The following is a 22,768-nucleotide window of genomic DNA, read 5'->3' as shown; positions in this document are numbered from 1 at the left end:
ATCTGCCTATCAGTGAAGAGGATTTCAGATCTGGCTGCTTTCTTATTAAAGTAATGATAAGCACTGAGGAAAAGAAGCAAGTATGGTGAATGAAAAAGAAGTGAAAGACCTAACCACTAAAACTGAATGATGGGGATATAGGGACTTGTGTAAATATCAAAGTATTCCCAAAGATAGTTCTTTTCCATTTCACATTTAACAGTAATTATCTTAATCTAAATTCTCGACCAGTTTAAAATAAGTGTGTAATAATACTTAACAAGATATTCTATATCTGTTTTTAACAAGAGAAAAAGTAATGTAGCTTACGTATGTGTAAATTGGATTCCCAAAACACAACAATGACATCTACCTTTAAAGTTATTTTCTAAAATACTTGTAAACCCTTTACTCTCGAATTTTCTAGGCTGCTACCAAGCAGCAACTGAAAAATCCATAGACTGAACGAGCTGGGGATCATGATTAATCATAATTTGTATTTCTTGTTGAAAACTTATTAAATACAAGACTCCCAGGATAGCTAAAGGAATGTACCAATAAAGCTTCATCTATACACCGATCATAGATAAAGTATATCTTGTTGTGAATCTTGGAATGAGAAGCAGTGTACCTTCACATACATTAGTCATAATCACAAGTAACAATGTTGTGAATTACTGGTAAAATCAATTGTAATATAAATTTCAACATGTTAGCTGGGTCTATCTTAACAGCATGGAATATTTTAATGATAAAGGCCACAACAATATTTTTAAAAAATAATAAACAATAGTCATAACATTCCATACAGTACCTACAAAAAATGAATTACAGTATTTTCAAAACAAAGCTGTATAATTGTCAGCAGTAACTTTCAAACTTGACCAAACTATTAAATAAATACCAGAATAATGGCAATAGATAAAAAGGACCACATGAATTATGTATTGCTTCCACTCCAGTAAAACTACTGATACTACATTCACACATCAGCACATTATAAAAACTTATACTTCTAATAACTTTTCATATGGAATCTTCACAACTTTTCAGGTGTTACATATAATTTTACCTTATTTCATGTTACATATATAGTATTTTAAACTTTGCAGCAATAATAAGACTTAATACAATTTTTAGAAGAGTGTTCTAATGTGATCTTGCCTTCCTTGTAAACACAGTTACAAAAAGTGAAATGTAGGACACCAAAACCCTTTTGTGAAATAACGAAATGAAATCAACATAAAAAACTTCCCTCTAAATTCAAATGCTATAAAATACGAAGAGCAAAGTCTTCACTTCATAAAATGGAAAAATTTCTCCCTTTTACAGACTGACTCAAAATCAGAATTCATAAAGTGAAACATCTTATAATAATCTTCTAACTGTGGCTACTCTTAACTACATGCACTAAACATTTATACCAACAATGAGGATTTTTTCTTGGCATACAACTAAGAAATATTGTGAGTGAAAGTAAAATGCACAAACAAAATACTTACCGGTATCACTTTGGTTGCCTGGGAGCTGGGTGTCCATCATAGCATCTGCCAGATCATGTCGCAGTTGATTCATCATGATCTCGGGATCGAAAGAGTCAGAATCTCCACTATATCGTTCCATTAGCCTGGGTGACTGATCATGGCTGCCAGCTAATGAGAAAGAAATACACAGGATTCAGAATTAATATTAAGTTGAAAAACTGCTGTAATCATCATATTAATCTTAAATATCTAGTAAGAACAATCACCAATACACCATAAAATAAAAGCAATTAAACCAAAATTCAAAATGTATTTGTACCAAACAAAGCCCTTGCCTTAGCTAGTCTTACTATGCAACTGCATAAGCTTACTAACAACAATGCCTTCCATACCTGTAACCTGTCCTACAAAGCATAAATATTTTAGTCTAAGGAGAGTTGTGCTTGTGTACTTAGCTCTTTTATATGTGATCAGCTACTGTTCTATTGTCAGTTGTAGTTGTTTCTATCTCCTTTTGTACCCCTAAAGTTTCTCTTATAATTGTATCAATCCCAATAACTGGGAAAAATCATTTCTTCCACATCTTCTTACAACTTCAATATCATCTTTAACCCTTTGAGTACCATTGGAAGTAAATTACAGTATGTCCTTTATTTATACTCTCTTACGGGCCACATGGAGTAATTCACGTCATAATAACCTATTTTTCACTTTCTTTTATTATTAACGTATATAAAGATAACATCATACTGTATATCAATGAAAGGAAATTTTGTTAGCTACATATAATCTTCGACTTACAACCTATGCGACTTACGACTGTTTGACTTCATCATCATCATCTCCTCCCATGGCTACTAACGCACAGGGCCTCAGTCAGACTTTGCCAGTTGTCTCTTATCTTGAACTTTTAAATCTATACTTCTCTATTCATAACCTCTCACTTCACACACTTCATAGTCCTCAGCCATGTAGGCCTGAGTCTTGCAACGCCTTACAACCAAATTTTTCACTCTGATGACGTCACAAGTACAGTATGTCGGAAATAGTACACTAATAGGACAAATATTTCCTTGGAAATAATCAATTTTCTTGTATAAAAATTAACTGATTTATCTTTGTAAGTTAGTATTTTCTTTTACTGTTAACATACAGTATCCATTTTCAGTATTTTCTTTTACTGTTAATATACAGTATCCATTTTCAGTGAAAAATACATTAAGAAAAGATTTAATATCTATCAAGTCATATCATATGTCTGGTGATCTCATATTTCCCACTGAAAGCAAGCGAGCAATAGGCTACCGATTAGTATTTTCGTGCGTCTGTATTGGTTGTTGCGAGTACTACATAGCGTCAATTTGACTCTACGCTAGTTTTATTTCATATCTAATAATAGTAACGATATCAAGTGTTTCAGTGGTCTGTATCAGTTGTTATGAGAAAAGTACTACTTACCATAAATTTAAAAAAAAAGTCTGATGGAGTCATATTTCTGGTGTAAGGCAAATGGCAAATCAAGTGATTTCCTTTCAATGTGTTACCGAGCAATGTTAGTATTCCAGAATCGAAACATCAAGTAATCAAGCAAAGAATTTATAATATCTAAATAAATGAGAGAGAGAGAGAGAAACGAATGTAGTTATATGATAACTAATAATAATGGCTATATACAAACTGTATGGATACTTATGTCCTATAACACATTGGTGCTGATGTAATATTCATTACAAAGATATACTGAATAAGTTAAAGAGAAATAATATAAATATACTCCTTATGTGTATAATCATAATACAGTAGCGTGACCTTGAAATCAGTTGACGATGATTAAAAGTAAAACCAGTAATTGTATTATTGAATAATGAAATGCTAATACAAAATATAATACAAATGTACTTACATAAACCAAAATTAAACACAATAATGTCTCATGAAATATGAGGCTTGATAATGAACTAAAGTAATATGATATTTTCATTAATAAAATAAATTTTTGAACATACTCACCCGGTAGTTATATATATAGCTTACGTCCTGACGTCAACGGCAGAAAATTCGAAACTCGCGCCAACCGCCAGTTGGATAGCCAGGTGTACCACCCCTGCACCCTAGCGAGGTACCTGGGAACCATTCCAGTGACCCTCATATATTCCACGCCTCTAGTCTCTAGAGGGGAGGAGGGTGGGACTAAAATTATATATAACTACCGGATAAGTATGTTCAAAAATTTACTTTATTAATGAAAATATCATTTTTAAACACAAGACTTACCCGGTAGTTATATATATAGCTGATTAACACCTTTGGTGGAGGGTTAGAGACAGCTAGCATATCTGGAATTCTACTTAAGAGTTAATTAAAACAAAACTTAAGGGTTCGTACCTGATAAGGAAGCTGACTTCAATGATACTCTGCCTCATTATGTCTGCTAGCCTTATGAGATCCAGCGATCCTCCCAGGGGGCTGAAGATCTCGAAGGGACTGTCAAACCGGTGTCAAAACCTCATCATGACAGAACCTCCTCCAACAACCAAATCCGGGTGCTCTCATGGCACAAACATGACCACCTGACAAAATCAATGATTGTGGAAGACTGACACAATCTCCACAAACAACCATAAAAACAATTAAAAGTACCAAGAGAAGAAAAGGTTATTGGGATTATGGGAACATAGTGGTGGATCCTTCACCCACTATTGCACTCGCTGCTACGAATGGACCCAGAGTGAAACAGTCCTCATAACAAGTCTGAACACCTTTCAAATAATACGACGCGAACACGGATTTGCTCCTCCAGAAGGTCGTGTCCATTATGCTTTGCAGAGATCTGTTCTGCCTGAAAGCAGCCGGCGTTGCCACCGCTCTGACCTCATGCGACTTGACCTTTAAAAGCCCAAGGTCTGATTCATTACAATGAATATGAGCTTCCCTAATTAAAAGCCTGACGAAATAAGACAAGGCGTTTTTAGACATCTGCAAAGAGGGCTTCCTGACTGAACACCACAAAGATTCAGACTTGCCTCGTAAATCTCTTGTTTTCTCCAAGTAGCATCTTAGAACTCTCACTGGGCACAAGACACTTTCTACCTCATCTCCAACCAGATCCGTAAGATTTGGAATCTCGAACGCTTTAGGCTAAGGTTGAGAAGGGCGTTCGTTTTTGGCAAGAAAGCCTAACTGCAAGGAACAGACAGCTTTGCCATTACGAAATCCGACGTTTTTGCTAAACGCATGGATCTCGCTCACTCTTTTGGCCGTCGCAAGACTGACCAAAAATAAAGTCTTCATAGTGAGGTCTTTCAAGGAAGTAGAACCCAGTGGCTCAAACCTGTCGCTCATGAGAAATTTCAAAACAATGTCCAGATTCCAGGCTGGAGAATCTTGGATCCGACGTTTTGAAGTCTCGAAAGACTTGAGAAGCTCTTGTAGATCCTTATTGTCAGAGAAGTCAAGGCTTCTATGCCTAAACACAGTAGCTAACATACTCCTATAGCCTTTGATAGTAGGAGGAGAAATTGCATTTCCTTCGCAGGTAAAGCAGAAAATCTGCAATTTGAGCTACAGAGGTACTGGATGAGAAAAGAGAGTTGACTCTACACCACTCTCTGAAAACCTTCCACTTAGATTGATAGACCTTGATGGTCGAAGTCCTCCTTGCTCTCGCAATAGCTTGAGCTGCCTCCTTCGAAAAGCCTCTAGATCTAGCGAGTCTCTCGATAGTCTGAAGGCAGTCAGCTGTAGAGCGTGGAGATTTTGATGCAATGTTTCCAAGTGGGGTTGTCTGAGAAGATCTGCTCTTAGAGGAAGAATTCTTGGGGTGTCTATCACCCATTCCAGTACCTCTGTGAACTATTCTCTTGACGGCCAATAGGGAGCCACAAGGGTCATCCTGGTTCCTTTGGATGTCACAAATTTCTGTATTACCCTGTACAGGATCTTGTAAGGAGGGAATGCATAGAGATCTAGATTGGACCAGTCCAAAAGAAACGCATCTATGTGGACTGCTTCTGGATCTGGAACAGGGGAGCAATAAGCCTCTAGCCTCTTCGTCTTTGAGGTTGCGAAGAGGTCTATGCAAGGACGACCCCAAAGATGCCACAGGCTCTTGCACACCTGAAGGTTGAGGGTCCACTCTGTTGGAAGGATCTGATTCCGTCTGCTGAGACTGTCTGCCATAACGTTTTTCTCCCCTTGAATGAAACGCGTGAGAAGAATAATATTTCTCTCTCTTGCCCACATCAGGAGAGTCCTTGACGTCTCGTACAGAGAAATCGAGTGCGTTCCCCCTTGTTTCGAGATGTACGCCAATGCTGTCGTGTTGTCCGAATTGACCTGAACTACTTTGTTGGTGACTAAAGCCTCGAAACCTCTGAGGGCTAAAAGCACTGCCAATAACTCCTTGTGGTTGATATGCAAAGATTTCTGGGGTTCTGTCCAAAGACCCGAGACTTCAAATTTGTCTAGAGTCGCTCCCTATCCCAAGTCCGAGGCGTCGGAGCATAACACAAGATCTGGGCTTTTCATTGACAAATCGAGGCCCTCCTGGAACTTGTCTGATTCCTCCCACCACCGAAGGCAGACTTTGATGGGGTTCGTGAGGGGAATGGAAATCGAATCTAAGTCCCTCTCCTTGTCCCAATGGCTGTTGAGATGGAACTGGAGAGGACGAAGGTTCAGCCTTCCCAGTGGAACGAACTGCTCCAAGGAGGAGAGGGTTCCAATCAGACTCATCCAATTCCTTGCTGAGCAAACTTGCTTGCTTTGAAACGAACTCAGTTTCAACTTGGCTTGCTCTGTCCTTGAGGGAGGCGGAAAAGCCCGAAAAATCTGACTCCGTATCGTCATCCCCAAATATAGAATCTCTTGAGATGGAACCAAGAGAGACTTTTCCTTGTTTACCAGGAGACCAAGTTCTTCCGCAAGGTCCAAGGTCGTCTGAAGATCCTTCAGGCAGTGATCGTAAGAGTGCGCTCTGAGAAGCCAGTCGTCGAGATACAGAGAGGCTCTTATGCCCCTTGAATGTAAGATCTTTGCTACATTCAGCATGAGCTTCGTAAAGATCTGAGGTGCTGTGCAAAGACCGAAGCATAGGGCTCTGAATTGGAAGACCTCTCCCATGAAAACGAACCTGAGGTAGGGTCTGAAGCTCGGATGGATGGGGATGTGGAAGTAGGCGTCCCGAAGGTCCAATGAGACCATCCAGTCGTCCCTCCTTACTGCTGCTAACACTGACTTCGAAGTCTCCATGGTGAACTTTGTTTTGATGATGAACCTGTTCAGCGCACTCACGTCCAGAACTGGACGCCATCCCCCCGAGTTCTTGGGTACCAGGAATAGCCGATTGTAGAAACCAGGTGAACGGATATCCTGAACCTTCTCTATGGCCCCTTTCTCTAACATAAGAGACACTTGGTTCGAAAGAGCTTGTCTCTTTGCCTCCTCCCTGTATCTGGGAGAGAGATCCACGGGCACTGAGACCAGGGGAGGGCTCCCTAGAAAGGGGATCTTGTAACCCTCCCTCAAGATCTGAATAGACCATTGGTTTGCCCCTCTCTTCTCCCACGCTTGCCAGAATTTGAGGAGTCTGGCACCCACTGCCTGAAGGCGAAAGCAGTCAGACTCTGCTTCGCCCTGCCCTGAAACCTCTTCTCTTACTCCTTCTAGCATCAGTTCTGGAGCTACCCCTACTAGAAGATCTTCCTCGAAAGGGCTGGGAAAACTTAGGAAAAGTATCTTCCTTAGACTTGCGGCTGACAAAAGAGGAAGGTAAAGCCTTTCTAGCGAACTTGGAGACAAGATCCTGAGTGGCCTTCTGAGCTAAAGCTGCAGAGATCTCCCTGATAAGCTCTTGCGGGAACAGTAACGGAGAAAGAGGAGCATATAAGAGAGTTCGGACTTCTGGAAGGGAGTCACCCCCGGCGAAAGAAAAGAGCAAAGTTAGTCTCTTTTCTTAAGGATGCCTGCGGAAAACAGAGCTGCAAGCTCATTAGCGCCATCCCTTAAGGCCTTGTCCATGCACGACATCAAATGGACCAGGGCAGAGGTATCCCCCTCTTTAAAAGCCTCAACTTTCTTACCCAAGGCCCCCAGCATCCAGTCTAGGAAATTAAAAACTTCAAAGGCCCTAAAAACTCCTTTGAGAAGGTGGTCCATCTCTGAAGTGGACCAAAAAATTTTGGTCTTCCTCATGGCCGACCGACGAGGAGCGTCTACGAGGCTTGAGAAATCTCCCTGGGCAGAGGCAGGAATCCCCAAGCCGAGAACTTCTCCCATCTCGTACCAGATGCTCGACCTCGAAGCCAGTCTAGCTGGAGGAAAGGAAAAAGACGTCTTTCCTAAGGCCTTCTTAGACTGTAACCAGTCACCCATTAATTTCAGAGCTCTCTTGGACGAACGTGACAGAACCATCTTCGTAAAACGGGCTTTCTTAGAGGCTTTCCCTAAAGTAAACTCAGAAGGAGGAGAGCGCAGAGCTATAGGCACAAAAAAGTCCGAAAACTCTTCCGTAAAAACTTTCATAAGTTTTTTAAGATCAGCCGAATGACGGAAAGAAACAGAGTCCTCGTCTTCTGAAACGTCATCAAACTCCAAAGGAGAAAGCTGCGCTTCTACTTCTTTCTCCAGCGACGTTCCTCCGGGAGCAGAAGGGTTAAGAGCGGTATCAATATCAGACAAAATCTGAGTGCCAACCGCAACAGAAACAGTTTCATTGCGAACAGTAACAGGCGGCAGAGTCGCGTGTCGCTCAACCGAACGCTCGCGATCAGTCCGATCGGAGGCGAGAAGTTCCTGTACATGAACCGCATCAATGTCTTGAAAAGGATACGGCTCCTCCTCGTAGTCCAAACTAACGTCCGAGATATGACCAGGGAAAGGACGTTCAGGATCATATTCAGAAACACGCTTGCCGTCAGCCACTGGCAAGCAATCGGAACTACGAATCGCTCATTGTTCAGCGACTCGTTCAACTGTAACCATCCCAGAAAAGCGACCTGAAGGACGCTCACTAAAGTAATTGGCAGAGAGGGAAACTTCCTGAAGGATAGGACGCTTGGCAGCCTGTTTAAAAGGACGTTCGGTAGCCTGTTTGCAAGGACGTTCGGCAGCTTGAACCTGGGGATCGGCAGCCTGTTCAGGAGGAAGTTCAGGAGCCTGAATCAAAGGGCGATCAAAAACCTGTTTAACAGGACGTCCGACATCCTTCTTAGAAGAACGCACAGGCACACAGTCCCGAACACGTTCAATAGAAGAACCGTGGACCGCGGACCTAGGAAAACGATCACGATCGCTTCCTAAAGGCCGTTCGAAGCGGCTAGCAGGAAGCCTCGAACCCCGAGTACGAGGCCGCTCGGAAACACGACCTGGCTCACTTCTCCGATCACGATCGCTGATACAAGATTTGTCGTTACGCTGGTATGATTGCATAAAGGAAGAGAGCCTGCTTTGCATGTCTTAAAGAAAAACAAAGTCAGGATCCGAACGTTGCGAAATCGGCGATGAGGTCATAACGTTCTCCTCACCTCTAAACGGAATAGAGCCAGAAGGATCCTTGGAAACGTCCAGAGTCCTAAAAGGACGTTTGATCGGGGGGCTTTCAAAAGGCTCTTGAGAATCCCAATGACTGCATCCAGGCTTAGAACTAACAGGACGTCGATAGGCCGTATCATAGGATCTCTTAAGAGGCCTGGAAGCGAGCTTCCAACCTCTTTTAGGCAAGGGGTCATCCGAAGACGAAGAAAAACACTTAACCTCACCTTTCCGATGGTAAGGGCGAACGTCCTGGGAGGCGTCCACAGGTACGTTCGAGGGGACGTCTGCTCGTTTGTTAAAGCCTCTCGACTCCTTTCGCCTTTCGACATTCCTTCTCCCAGGGGTTGGGGAGCTTGAAGAGGTCTAGGACTAGGAGGACGACAGACACGAGCAGGCGCACCCTCCACTGCACTTGCACTTGCACCTTCACCTTTCAAAAGACACACATCGGACATCAACTGTGTCCTGTCCGCAGCCAAAGATTCAACTTTAGCGCCAAGAGCTTGAATGGCCACTAACATATCCTTAAGGGAAGGTACATTAGCAATTGCAATAGTGGGATCAGGATCTACCACTACAGGTGAAGGAATAGGATCAATGACATGGGAGGAGGAAATATCAATAGAAGAGCGAGAAGAACTACGCCTCAATCTATCCCTTTTAAGTTTACGCCTGTATTTATCAAAATAAATCCATTCATGCTCTGACAACAAAACACATTTGTCACAGCGATCACCTAAATCACACTCTTTACCCCTACAAGCAACACAGAGAATGGGGGTCAAGAGAGGCTTTAGCCAAACGGGTCTTACACCCACTAGTCACACATAACCTAAAAGTAATAGGGGGGTGGCCATTTTGAAAATTTAAAGAGAATTAAGACAAGCAAAGGTCAAAAATCATCTAATCCCAACAAAACCAAGAAATATCCAAAGCGAGATAAAAAACAAGCGGGAGTCAATAACCAAAGATTTGTACTTCACCAAAAAAACGATCAGTAATGACGGAGTAGAATTCACGTGTCGCCGCTAGCGACGGCAGGGAATATATGAGGGTCACTGGAATGGTTCCCAGGTACCTCGCTAGGGGGCAGGGGTGGTACACCTGGCTATCCAACTGGCGGTTGGCGCGAGTTTCGAATTTTCTGCCGTTGACGTCAGGACGTAAGCTATATATATATAACTACCGGGTAAGTCTTGTGTTTAAAACTTTATTTTCATGAGTTTCATTTTATATTTCTTAAGTACATTACTTAACTTCGTCAACCTAAAGTGAAAACAAAAGTGTGATAACCTCAGCTACTCTATTTCAGGTTAGCCACATGTTTGGCATCGATGCTAGGCCTATAGCCTATAAAATTTGGTATAATTTTGCTTGATTTTCTGCATAGGGAAACTTTTCGTGATACAACGGACTATCGGCACTACTGGACACCCCGTCCTCCTTATTGGTCCATTATTGTGAGGTTCTACTGTATATGTACAATGCTGACATATGCCCTGACAAATACACATTATACACGGATGATTATTATATCAGATACTGCCACGGTAATTGTACTACAGCTGGATAAGTAATGAAGTTACATGAAAAAGTATGTTGTGTGAAAAATGAATTGTTTCCATACTCTGTGTTTTATGAAATGAAATGCAAATGTTAAGAACTATGAACAATATGTTTAGATTAGCTTAAAAATAAGTTAAAACTTTATAATATATGTGTAAACTAGATGGATGATTCTATATTTCTACTTCAATATGACAAATCTCAGCCTGTTGCCAGCAGTGACAAAGCCATCCATTTTTCAAACACTTTTCAACATATATTTGAAATAGATAGGAAGCAAACCCTTGGAAGGCAGAGAAACATCATACATACATATACCAAGACATTTCCCCCAATTTTGGGGGGTAGCCAACATCAAACAAATGAAACAAAAAAGGGGACCTCTCCTCTCTACGTTCCTCCCAGCCTGATAAGGGACTCACCCAAGTTCAGCTGGTACTGCTAGGGGTGCCACAGCTCACTCTCCCCCGTTATCCACCACAGATGAAGCTTCATAACACTGAATCCCCTACTGCTGCTACCTCCGCGGTCATCCAAAGCACCGGAGGAAGCAGCAGGGCCTACCGGAACTGCGTCACAATCACTCGCCATTCATTCCCATTTCTAGCACGCTCTCTTCCCACTCTCACATCTATCCTCCTATCACCCAGAGCTTCCTTCACTCCATACATCCACCCAAATCTTGGCCTTCCTCTTGTACTTCTCCCATCAACTCTTGCATTCACCACCTTCTTTACCAGACAGCCATTTTCCATTCTCTCAACTTGGCCAAACCACCTCAACACATTCATATCCACTCTAGCTGCCAACTCATTTCTTACACCCGTTCTCACCCTCACTACTTCGTTCCTAACCCTATCTACTCGAGATACACCAGCCATAATCCTTAGACACTTCATCTCAAACACATTCAATTTCTGTCTCTCCGTCACTTTCATTCCCCACAACTCCGATCCATACATCACAGTTGGTACAATCACTTTCTCATACAGAACTCTCTTTACATTCATGCCCAACCCTCTATTGTTTACCACTCCCTTAACTGTCCCCAACACTTTGCATCCTTCATTCACTCTGACATACATCTGCTTGCACTCCACCATTTGCTGCAACAATAGACCCCAAGTACTTAAACTGATCCACCTCCTCTAGTAACTCTCCATTCAACATGACATTCAACCTCGCACCACCTTCCCTTCTCGTACATCTCATAACCTTACTCTTACCCACATTAACTCTCAACTTCCTTCTTTCGTACACCCTTCCAAATTCTGTCACTAATCGGCCAAGCTTCTCTTCTGCATCCGCAACCAGTACAGTATCATCCGCAAACAACAACTGATTTACCTCCCATTCATGGTCATTCTCGTATACCAGTTTTAATCCTCGTCCAAGCACTCCAGCATTCACCTCTCTCACCACCCCATCAACATAAAGTTAAACAACCACAGCGACATCACACATCCCTGTCTCAGCCCCACTCTCACTGGAAACCAATCACGCACTTCATTTCCTATCATAACACATGCTTTACTACCTTTGTAGAAACTTTTCACTGCTTGCAACAACCTTAAACCAACTCCATATAACCTCATCATATTCCACATTGCTTCCATATCAACTCTATCATACGCTTTCTCCAGATCCATAAACGCAACATACAACTCCTTACCTTTTGCTAAATATTTCTCGCATATCTGCCTAACTGTTAAAATCTGATTCATACAACCCCTACCTCTTCTAAAACCATCCTGTACTTCTAAGATTGCATTCTCTGTTTTATCCTTAATACTATTAATAAGTACTCTACCATACACTTTTCCAACTACACTCAACAAACTAATACCCCTTGAATTACAACACTCATGCACATTTCCCTTACCCTTATATAGTGGTACAATACACGCACAAACCCAATCTGCTGGTACCATTGACAACACAAAACACATTAAACAATCTCACCAACCATTAAAGTACAGTCACACCCCCTTCCTTCAATATCTCAGCCCTCACACCATCCATACCAGAGGCATTTCCTACTCTCGTTTCATTTAGTGCTCTCCTCACTTCCTCTCCTGTAATCTCTCTCTCATTCTCATCTCCCATCACTGGCACCTCAACACCTGCAACAGCAATTATATCTGCCTCCCTATTATCCTCAACATTCAGTAAACTTTCAAAATATTCCACCCACCTTTTCCTTGCCTCCTCTCCTTTTAACAACCTTCCATTTCCATCTTTCACTGTCTCTTCAATTCTTGAACCAGCCTTCCTTACTCTCTTCACTTCTTTCCAAAACTATTCTTATTCTCTTCATATGAATGACCCAATCCCTGACCCCAACTCAGGTCAGCTGCCCTTTTTGCCTCACTTACCTTGCGCTTTACTTCCACATTTTTCTCTCTATATCTTTCATACTTCTCTACACTATTACTCTGCAGCCATTCTTCAAAAGCCCTCTTTTTCTCTTCCACTTTTACCTTCACTCCTTCATTCCACCATTCACTGCCCTTCCTCATGCTGCCTCCAACAAACTTCTTGCCACACACATCACTTGCAATCCCAACAAAATTTCCTTTTACTAACTTTCACTCCTACTCTAAATTAACAGTTTCTCTTACTTTTACTGCATCATATGCCATTTTCAACCTCTCTTGATAAATACTTTTTACCCCCGGTTTTATTCGCTCTTCAACCTTCACTAGCTCCCTTTTACATCCACCTACTCTATTCCCCCACTCTTTTGCTACAACTAATTTTCCTTCCACCAAAAAATTATCAGACATACTGTTAGCCATAAACCTAAACACATGCACGTCTTTCAATCTTCCAAACATTCTTTTAGTTATCAACACCTAATCCATTAATGCCCTTTCTACCACTCTTCCATTTGCCACTCTTACCCATGTATGTATACTTGTTTTTATCTTTCTTTTTTAAAAAACTAGAACTTATCACCATCTCTTGCTCATCACACATATCTACCAGTCTCTCACCACTTTTCAGCGCCCACTCTAGCATTTAAGTCACCCATGACAACTATATAATTTCTTCTACCCAGTCCTTCTACACACCTAGTTAATTCATTCCAGAACTCATTCCGCTCTTCTTCACTTTTCTCACAACCTGGCCCATACGCACTGACAAAACCCCTACATTCCCTACCCAACCTAACCCTTACCCACATTAACCTAGATGATATCTCCTTCCATTCCACAACTTTACCTGTCATCCATTCACTCAGCAATAAAGCCACACCTTCTCTTGCTCTTCCCCTTTCAATCCCAGACACTCTACCAGACATTTCACCAAACATCACTTCACCTTTCCCTTTTATCTTTGTCTCACACAAAGCCAAGATATTCATCTTTCTATTCCTAAACATACTTCCAATCTCACATCTTTTACTCTCTATTGTACTACATCCACGCACATTCAAACACCCCAAAACTAGAGTGCGGGGAGCAGTCACTCTCCCCCCGGCTTCACCTCTTTGATGTTTCATAGGATTATAATACAGGAGAGGGGGTTCCCAGCCCCTCGTCCCGTCCCTTTTAGTTGCCTCTCACGACACGCAGGGATACGTTGGCGCTATTCTAATTGTTTTTATGCCTAAATATAATCCATGCAGATAATCCATGCAACGTCAATAAAAAGTGTGAGGTTACACTAAAGGATGGATAAGGATGCAATTATGCAACAACATTAAGCATCCTTAAAGTTCTCAATAATAAAATTACACCTTGAAATATAAAAACTTACTCAATGACCCTGCTTCAATCAAAACAGGAACATTTGCTCCGCCTGCTCCTGGCATATTAACGGGGGAGGACCGCGGTGGACGACCAGAGGAGGGAGCACTGATAGGAGTTCCCTCGTAACTGCCCTGGACTCCAACACCATGGCTGGATCCCACACCAGGAATTGATTTAAAGCTAAATTGGGGTCCCATCCAGAGTCGTCTATGAGGACCAGCATGCGTGTGAATCTCAACCTACAAGTGCAGAAAAATACAAAAAACATATTAATAGAGAGAGAGATCAGATTATTTGTGAATCTTCACCACAAGTACAATAACATACAAAACATTGTTTGGCTGTAGTGTTAGCATTTTTTTACGTTTTTTGCATTAATCAGTACAGAATTAAGAGAATAAGCAATGGATCCTAAGCAAGCGAATGCTGAGTCCCTTAATAGAGATCTGGCTAAAATTAGTGCATGGTGCAAATTATAGGGTAAGTTGAATCCTAACAAAACTCAAAGTATGATTGTAAGTAAGTCCGGGACAGTGGTTTCTCAACATACGGATCTCAGCATTAATTATGTTTCTTTAACTTAGTACTGTATAACTTTTTAAATTTTAGCTGTGATTCTCCACAGCAAGTTTACTTTTGAGAAACACATTAGGTCTGTGTCTTCCTCAATTGCACAAAAAATTAGCTTATTGAGAAAGTCTTTTAAGTCTTCCGAGGAAGTGTTTTAATTCTTTCATTCTACCTTGTTTGGAGTATGGTTCTCTGTCAGAACTTCAGCTGCTGATTCTCATCTTAATTTGTTGAACAGGAACTTACAGTTTATTAAATTTCTTATTCCTGATCTAGATATTAATCTCTGGCACTGTCGTTCAATTAGTTCATTATGCATGTTGAGTAAGATTTCCTATAATTCTGACCATCCTTTACATTCAGATCTTCCCTGACAGTTCCACCCTTTTTGTAATACTAGGCATTAATTATAATATTCAGGCCTTCTCCTTCATAAGGCTCAATACTACACAGTATTCTAGAAGTTTTATTCCACCTGTGACCAAGTTGTGGAATGATCTTCCTAATCAGTAGAATTTCAAAAGTTCAAAGTTGCAGCAAAGGTTTTTATGTTAAACAGGCTGACATAGGTCTTTTGATAGTTTATATATGAAATCAAAAATTTTAAGTAATTTTTATTTTTCCTAACATACTCACCGAGAACTACTTTTCTTGGAGTCACTTGTGATCCCTCAATCTCGACCAAGGTTTTTCCCGCCGTTACCCCCCCTACTCCGCTCTATATAGGCTTACCCCCGCCGCCAGAGAATGCGCCCTGAGGGCAGGATTAGGGCAGGTCACTGCATCTCTGGGTCAGCGTCCCCATTAAGTTCGTCGCTTAGCCCAACTTGGCAATGGAAGGATGGCACTCGGGGACGGAAGGGAGGGCCATTACCCGAAAAGTAGTTCTCTGTGAGTATGTTAGGAAAAATAAAAATTATTTAAAATTTTTGATTTGTTCCGACACAAATACTCACCGAGAACTACTTTTCTTGGAGACTTATACTTTAGGAGGCGGGAGTGCAATTCTGTCACTTGACTCGGCACATAGTGCCTAGAGGGCTATGGAATGCGGGGCCTATCAGAGTGCGGAGTGAGGGTAACTGCGGAACCTTACGCTATAATCTAAGACTCACCTCTTAAAATTTCTTCTGGCGATTTTTTCCTGATGAAGTCGCGAAGAATTTATTCACCGTTGGGGACATCATCTGGTCTACCGCTACACAGCTTGGAGGGCGGCAATGACTGTCCCAATGGAGAACCCGTCCAAGGATTTTCTTGAATAATCCTTGAGGTAGTGGGCAGTAAAGGTCGACTGGTGCGACCAAGTGCCTGCTTGACGGATCTGCCCCACCGCCATGTTTCTCTCAAAGGCCAAGGAGGTGCTCAGACCCCTGATGTCATGGGGGTGGGGAGTGCCTGGCACTGCCATTTTATCCTCTTCATATGTTCTAGCGATGACTTGTCTCAGCCAGAAGGAAATGGTGTTCTTGGAGACCTGTTTCTTATTAACACCTGTGGAAACGAAGAGGTTCTTGGTACCTGGTCAGAGATGAGCTGTCCTTTCCAGGTACTTTCTGAGCGTCCGTACTGGGCATAACTTCAAGTCTTCCGTAATGCCTGTCTTGGGAATGGCCGGAATTGAGAAACCTTCAAACCTCGGGTCCCAGACTGCTGGGTTCTGAGTCTTCGCCACAAAGGAGGGTACGAACCTGAAGGACACTTCTTTCCACCCTTTGGAGTGCGCAACGTCGTACGACAGACCATGGATCTCGCCCACGCTCTTAGCCGAAGCTAAGGCTAGCAAGAAGACGGTCTTGAGGGTGAGGTCTTTGTCCCCGATATCTTTCAGGGGTTCAAAGGGAGGACGACTTAGTATCTTCAGGACCTTGGCTAGGTCCCACCTGGGCACTCTCCTAGCTTGAGGAGGGCAGGACTGCTCGAAACTCCTAATCAGCATCGCTATGTGTCTCGAGGTCCCCAGGTCGATGCCTTTCAGGAGGAAGACTTGCCCTAAGGCGGCTCGAACTCCTTTAATGGCTGGGATTGACATTCCCACTTCATCTCTAAGGTACACTAGAAACTCAGCTATGTCCGGGACCGAAGCTTTAAGAGGTCTTATGTGTTTCTCCGAGCACCACTTCGTGAAGGAGGCCCACTTTGCCTGGTATACCACGGTAAAGGATTTTCTCAGGTATAGGGACATTCTCTTAGCTGTGGAGGAGGAGTACCCCCTCCTTCTTCAAGAGCCGCTCGATAGTCTCCAGGCGTGAAGGCGAAGAGAGAGAGGGTTGTCGTGGAGCCTGAGGAAGTGCGGTTGGTGTAGGAGGTCTGACCTGGCGGGCAGAGGCCAAGGTGGTTGGCTCGCTAGGTCCTTTAGATCCGCGAACCACTCTCTCTCCGGCCACCAGGGCGCTACCAAAGTCATCCTTAGGTTTCGGGAGGCCCTTACTCTGTTGAGTACCTGCCTTATCAGCGTGAAGGGGGGAAAAGCGTACACGTCTAAGGTCCAAGTTGTCCCACTTGTGCTGGAAGGCGTCTTCTAGGGCTGCCTTTTGGTCTGGGACCGGGCAGCAATAGACCGGTAGTTGGGCGTTGAGCTTTGTTGCAAAGAGGTCCATCATCGGGGAGCCCCAGCGTTGAATGATGAGTCTGGCTACTTCTGGGTGTAGAGACCACTCTGTCCCCACTATTTGACCCATTCTGCTGAGGCCGTCGGCTAGCACGTTTTTCTTCCCGGGGATGAACCTTGCTAGTAGCACCACTTGCTGCTCGTCCGCCCAATGTAGGATGCTTATGGCGAGGTCGCACAGTTCCTTCGATCTCATGCCCCCTTGCTTCTTTATGTAGGCCACTACCGTGGCGTTGTCGCACATTAACGCCACGGTGTTTCCCTTTAGCCGACTTGCAAAGTGAAGAAATGCCTTCTGGACAGCTCTTAGCTCTAGGACATTGATGTGGAGACACTTTTCGCTCTCCGACCAGGTACCGCTTGCTGTCTCTTCCAGAAGGTGGGCCCCCCACCCTTGGTTGGAGGCGTCTGTGAACAGGAGGTACTCGGGGGGACAGGACCCGAGGGGCATCCCCTTGAGGGAGTTCGACTGGCAGTGCCACCATTCTAGGGAGATTCTCGTGTCTGGAAGGATTGGAATTAACGCCTTCTGAGAGCCTGTCTGGGACCAGAGGCTCTTGAAGTTCCATTAAATGGGCCTGAGCCTCATCCTCCCTTGGGGAACCAGCTTCTCCAATGAGACCAGGTGACCTATCAGTCTCTGCCAGTCTTTCGCCCTCCTGGAATGTTCTGACAGGAATGGCTGAATGATGCGCTTGAGGTTCCGTATCCTGTCTTCCGAGGGGAAAACCTTCCCCTGCACGGTGTCCAACGTCATCCCCAAGTATCCCATTCTGTTGGATGGTGTTAAGTTCAACTTTTCCAGATTGATTATGATTCCCAGATTCCTGCAGAACTGGAGGAGGTTTCTCCCTTGCTCCTCTAAGAGGGCCTTTGAGTTGGAAAGGAGCAACCAGTCGTCTAGGTATCTGATGAGACGGATACCCCGTTCGTGAGCCCACACTGAGAATGTCGCGAAGACCCTCGTGAACACTTGAGGGGCCGTCGACAGACCGAAGCAAAGGGTCTTGAACTGCAGGATCTGGGAACCCCATTTTACCCGGAGGAACTTCCGACTCGACGGGTGGACAGGGATCTGGAAGTATGCGTCCTTGAGGTCGACCGTCATCATGTAATCTTTCTCCCTCAAGGACATCAGGACGGATTTTGGGGTGTCCACCTTGAAGTCCGTCTTCTTGACGAACTTGTTGAGGGCCGACAGGTCTATCACGGGTCTCCACCCCCCCCCCCCCCCCCCGTTGCTTTCTCTACCAGGAACAGGCGGCTGTAGAAGCCTGGGCCTGGGAGAAGGACCTCTTCCATGGCCCCCTTCTCTAACATGGAGGAAATCTCCTCTTGAAGGGTGGCCCTTTTCATCGGGTCCCTGGGGGCCAACCATTCTGTCTGGCTGGCTGGAATAAGAGGGGGTGGGTCCGCTATGAAGGGGAGCCTGTAGCCTTCTTTCAGGACGGACACCGTCCAAGGATCCGCTCCTTGTGCTTTCCATGCTTGCCAATGAGGTCCGAGGCATCCCCCAACCCGAGGCTTGGGCGGGAGTAGGGGGCCTCTCCCTCTACCTTCTCCTAGAGGGGCGGCCTGATCTGCCTCTCTTCGAGGCGGAGTAACCCGACCTGAAGGAGCTGGAAGAAGCTGGTGCTCCTCTGCGGGAGGGCTGAGGAGTTGTTGTCCAGGAGGAGGAAGGGGCGTCCCTCCTCGAAGTGTTGGGGGCGGCCTGAGGAGTCACGGCGCTATCCGAGGCAGCCCTCCTGTATGGCGGCCTTCTAGATGACGCCTGTCTGGGGACGTTGGCCTCTTTCTTTTTGGACACTTTCTCCATTAGGTTTTCCAGCTCTTTTAATGGGAACAGAGACTCACCCCACAAGGGTAGGCTACGAACAGCTCGGGCCTCTCTGTCTGGGATCCTCTTCGACACCTTAGTTAGAAGCGTGTCTCGTTTCCTTAGTACCCAGTTGGCCGTCAGGGCGAGCGCCTGGTACGCTAGAAACTTCAGAGTTTTCCCCCCGGAGGTGAGAAGGTCCGTCAGGAGGCTCTGCTGCTCCGGATCTTCGGGGTCTATGGAGGCTTGCACGTTTACTAAAGTGGAGGCCCACCAGTCTAGCCATGAGGAGACGTTAACCAGGTCCCTCGACATCTCCTCCATCATGGCGGCTTCCGTAGGAGAGAAGGAAACCGGGGCTGGCGCGGCCCTTTCGTCCGAGCCGCCTTGTCCCAGGATGTCCAAGGCTGGGTCCACCCTACAGGGGCCTGGGCGCCGCCCTTCTGAGATGTATACCTTCCCTTGTGCTATGAGGCCCTGGAGCAGTTTCGAGGCACTCTGGGACTTGGGGGCTTCTGCATTGCTGGCTACCAAGTTGTCTATGTACTCTTGCCCCAGTACTAGGTCATGGGCAAGAGGAAGGGCCAGAGAGGACTTCGGAAGGGCGTCGTGATGTGTGATTCTCAGGAGGCTTGATCTCCAGGAATTCCCCTTAGGTGCCGAGGGTTCTGAAATCCCATGGTGCCTCCTGATGAGGCCCACCACTCTTCTGTATGCGGAGTCCTCCGACGGGGGAGCTTCTCCGTCAGCCGAGGCCTCGGCCTGGAGTGGGGGCGCCGGGATGCTTGTTCGACAGACCGGTCGTCCCACCCTTGGGTCCAGGGGGGCCGACCTGTAACCATAGGGAGCTCCGTAAGAGGGTGGATCTCGCTGCAAGGCGGGTACCACCGGCTCAGGGAGGGCCCTCGGTTGCCCGAAGGCTCTGGAAGCGGAAGTCACGGCCCCGGTGGGCTGACCCGACAACGGGAACCGTTCCTTCTTACTCGATGACCGCACCAGCTGGGCTGGTTCGGTCAGGCTGCCTTCAAAGAAGCGCGTTTCCCCCCGCTGGGCGGGGTGAACCGGAGGCCTCGAGGACTTACGCTTCTGTGAGAGGTCTTTCCTGCGTGGCAGGTCATGCGGTTCTAGGCTGTGCGTAGGGAGCGGCAGCCTAGACGCACGTTCACTGGAACGAGGGTCTGGAGAGTGGAGCCTCTTGGACTCTCCTGAAGGGACGTAGACCCAGGCGCCGCCTGGAGAGACATTTCTCCTATACTTACGGGAATGGGAGCGGGAGCGCTTCTTGTTAGGTCGCGACCTTGACCTAGAGCGGGAATGATCGCTTTGACAGCTCCCTTTTCCTGTGTCGTTTCCCCCTGACTTCTTCCTCGGAGGATGAGGCTACCTCTGACGAGTCCGACGGCGCCACGTTCCTCGCGTAAGGGCTGCCCGCGTGATCCGCGGGGGAAGTTCCTCGCCGCCGGACGTCCGAGATCGAATGCTGGAGGAAGTCCTCGGGAACCGCCGTGGAGATTGTCGGCACAGAGTCTAATCTATCCATGGCAGGGGGCCAGGGGTCTAGGGTCACGTCCATTCTTAGCGGTGACCTCCCTGGCGTCTTCGGCAACTTCCACCCGAAGGCATCGCTACTCGGGCGGAGAACTCTAGTTTGGCTGTCCCCTGGCGGGGGAGAGCCCGACGCACCGGCCCACGAGGGCGGAGGAGACTCTGAAACAACAACACTGCCCCATACGGGGTCTTCAGAGGACGCGTGGTCCCCCACCACAAGGCCTGATTCACCTGAAGCACTACCGGACCCTTTGTTAGCCCTAGAGGGGCCTGCCCTTGGTTCTTCCCTCGCACTGGGAAGGACGCCTTGACTATCCACAACACTGGGGGCTTCCTGCCCTCTCCTCTGCGAAGGAAACGGAGAAGCCGAGGCTTCGTCGGACCGATCACTGGCCGACGGTAACGAAGAAACGACACTAATCTTCCTGGGGGAACGCTTAGAAGATTTCTTCTTTTTGGTACCATAGCGTACCCACTGGATATCATCCCAACTTACGCACTCCGGACACGTGTCCGCGGAGGAGCAAACTTTCCCCCTACACGTGGAACAAAGGGAGTGAGGGTCTACTTCTGGCTTAGAGAGGAAAGCCCCACACGACTTTCCGGCTCTAGGTCCAGGGCAACGGCGCACATGCTCCATCGTTAGCACACGAATGGCACAACACTAGTGAGCTATAAGTACACTGGGATATATACAGGGAGAACGCACTGTAACACTTGCGAATAACGCACTACGCCAAAAAACACAAGTCCCCACGCTGGAAACATGTGGAACACAAACGCGCCAAAGGATCGAGAGAGACGAAAGTGAGCTGTGTACTGCTCACGACCAAGGAACTTAATGGGGACGCTGACCCAGAGATGCAGTGACCTGCCCTAATCCTGCCCTCAGGGCGCATTCTCTGGCGGCGGGGGTAAGCCTATATAGAGTGGAGTAGGGGGGGGTAACGGCGGGAAAAACCTTGGTCGAGATTGAGGGATCACAAGTGACTCCAAGAAAAGTAGTTCTCGGTGAGTATTTGTGTCGGAACAAATATGTTTTAATGTTATTGATGTTTTTAAAATATTTTAATCTAATTGTTCTTTACTTCCTATTTCATTTATCTATTTATTTCCTTTCCTCACTAGACTATTTTTCCCTGTTGGAGCCCTTGGGCTTATGGCATCTTTCTTTTCCAACTAGGGTTGTGGCTTAGCTAGTAATAATAATAATAATACTTTTGACACCAACAACCATGCAGCTACTTTACATAAAGCAATATATATGCATCTTAGAATGGGTAAGTTTATAAATGGTGCTCCCTAAAATCTCAGCGGCAAAGTCTAAATAATACATTAAATAAATAATACATTAAAAAAAGATGTGTATAGTATTTGAATCCCACCACGATTAATCAAAATCTATCACAAAATTCATATTATCTTTGAAGCTTGTTAACTAATAAAATGCCATATTTACATCAAATTACAAATTAACTATTTTTACCTGTGCCATCCATCGCTCTTCTGGATCATCATGATCAAATGAGTGAGCTGGAGACAAAGAACGTGGCCGCGTAGGTGATAAGGGTGCTAACAAAGGTGAAGAGAGATCCAAGGGTGGACGAATTTCTCCACTGGTAGATTCCCTGATAAGGGCCCACTGTGCACTTGCATGAACCTAGAAATTATGGGAAAAAATGTCAAAAAAATACTTTCCAATGTCATTTAAAAAAAGGCCTCATGTGAATATCAACATCTAAAGGCATGGCAGTGGGCCACTTTTTTTAACAAACACTTTTAATAAAGATGATTACCTTAAAAAGCCTGCTTGAAAAATACCAATTACTTTAACCTTTTGGATTTTTTAATTAAAAGAGAGATTGACCCTGATCTTACTGATTTTAACTAAATTCAAAATAAATAG

At 45.1% G+C, this 22,768-nt stretch overlaps 1 protein-coding gene across 2 annotated transcripts in view; it reads right to left on the bottom strand.

Moving 5' to 3' along the window:
- LOC137639853 (BCAS3 microtubule associated cell migration factor-like) overlaps positions 1 to 22,768 on the bottom strand; it is a 251,753-nt gene that overhangs the window by 85,265 nt on the left and 143,720 nt on the right. For both annotated transcript variants that reach the window (XM_068372110.1, XM_068372111.1), the window contains exons 13-15: positions 22,349 to 22,522; positions 14,325 to 14,556; positions 1,482 to 1,631 (exon numbers count right to left, since the gene is read on the bottom strand). In XM_068372110.1, the coding sequence (XP_068228211.1) occupies positions 1,482 to 1,631; positions 14,325 to 14,556; positions 22,349 to 22,522 (556 nt within the window). The remainder of the gene's footprint in view (positions 1 to 1,481; positions 1,632 to 14,324; positions 14,557 to 22,348; positions 22,523 to 22,768) is intronic.

The sequence above is a fragment of the Palaemon carinicauda genome, chromosome 4 (assembly GCF_036898095.1).
Source record: "Palaemon carinicauda isolate YSFRI2023 chromosome 4, ASM3689809v2, whole genome shotgun sequence".
Taxonomy (NCBI): Eukaryota; Metazoa; Arthropoda; class Malacostraca; order Decapoda; family Palaemonidae; genus Palaemon; species Palaemon carinicauda.
This window is presented reverse-complemented; position numbering and strand designations above follow the sequence as displayed.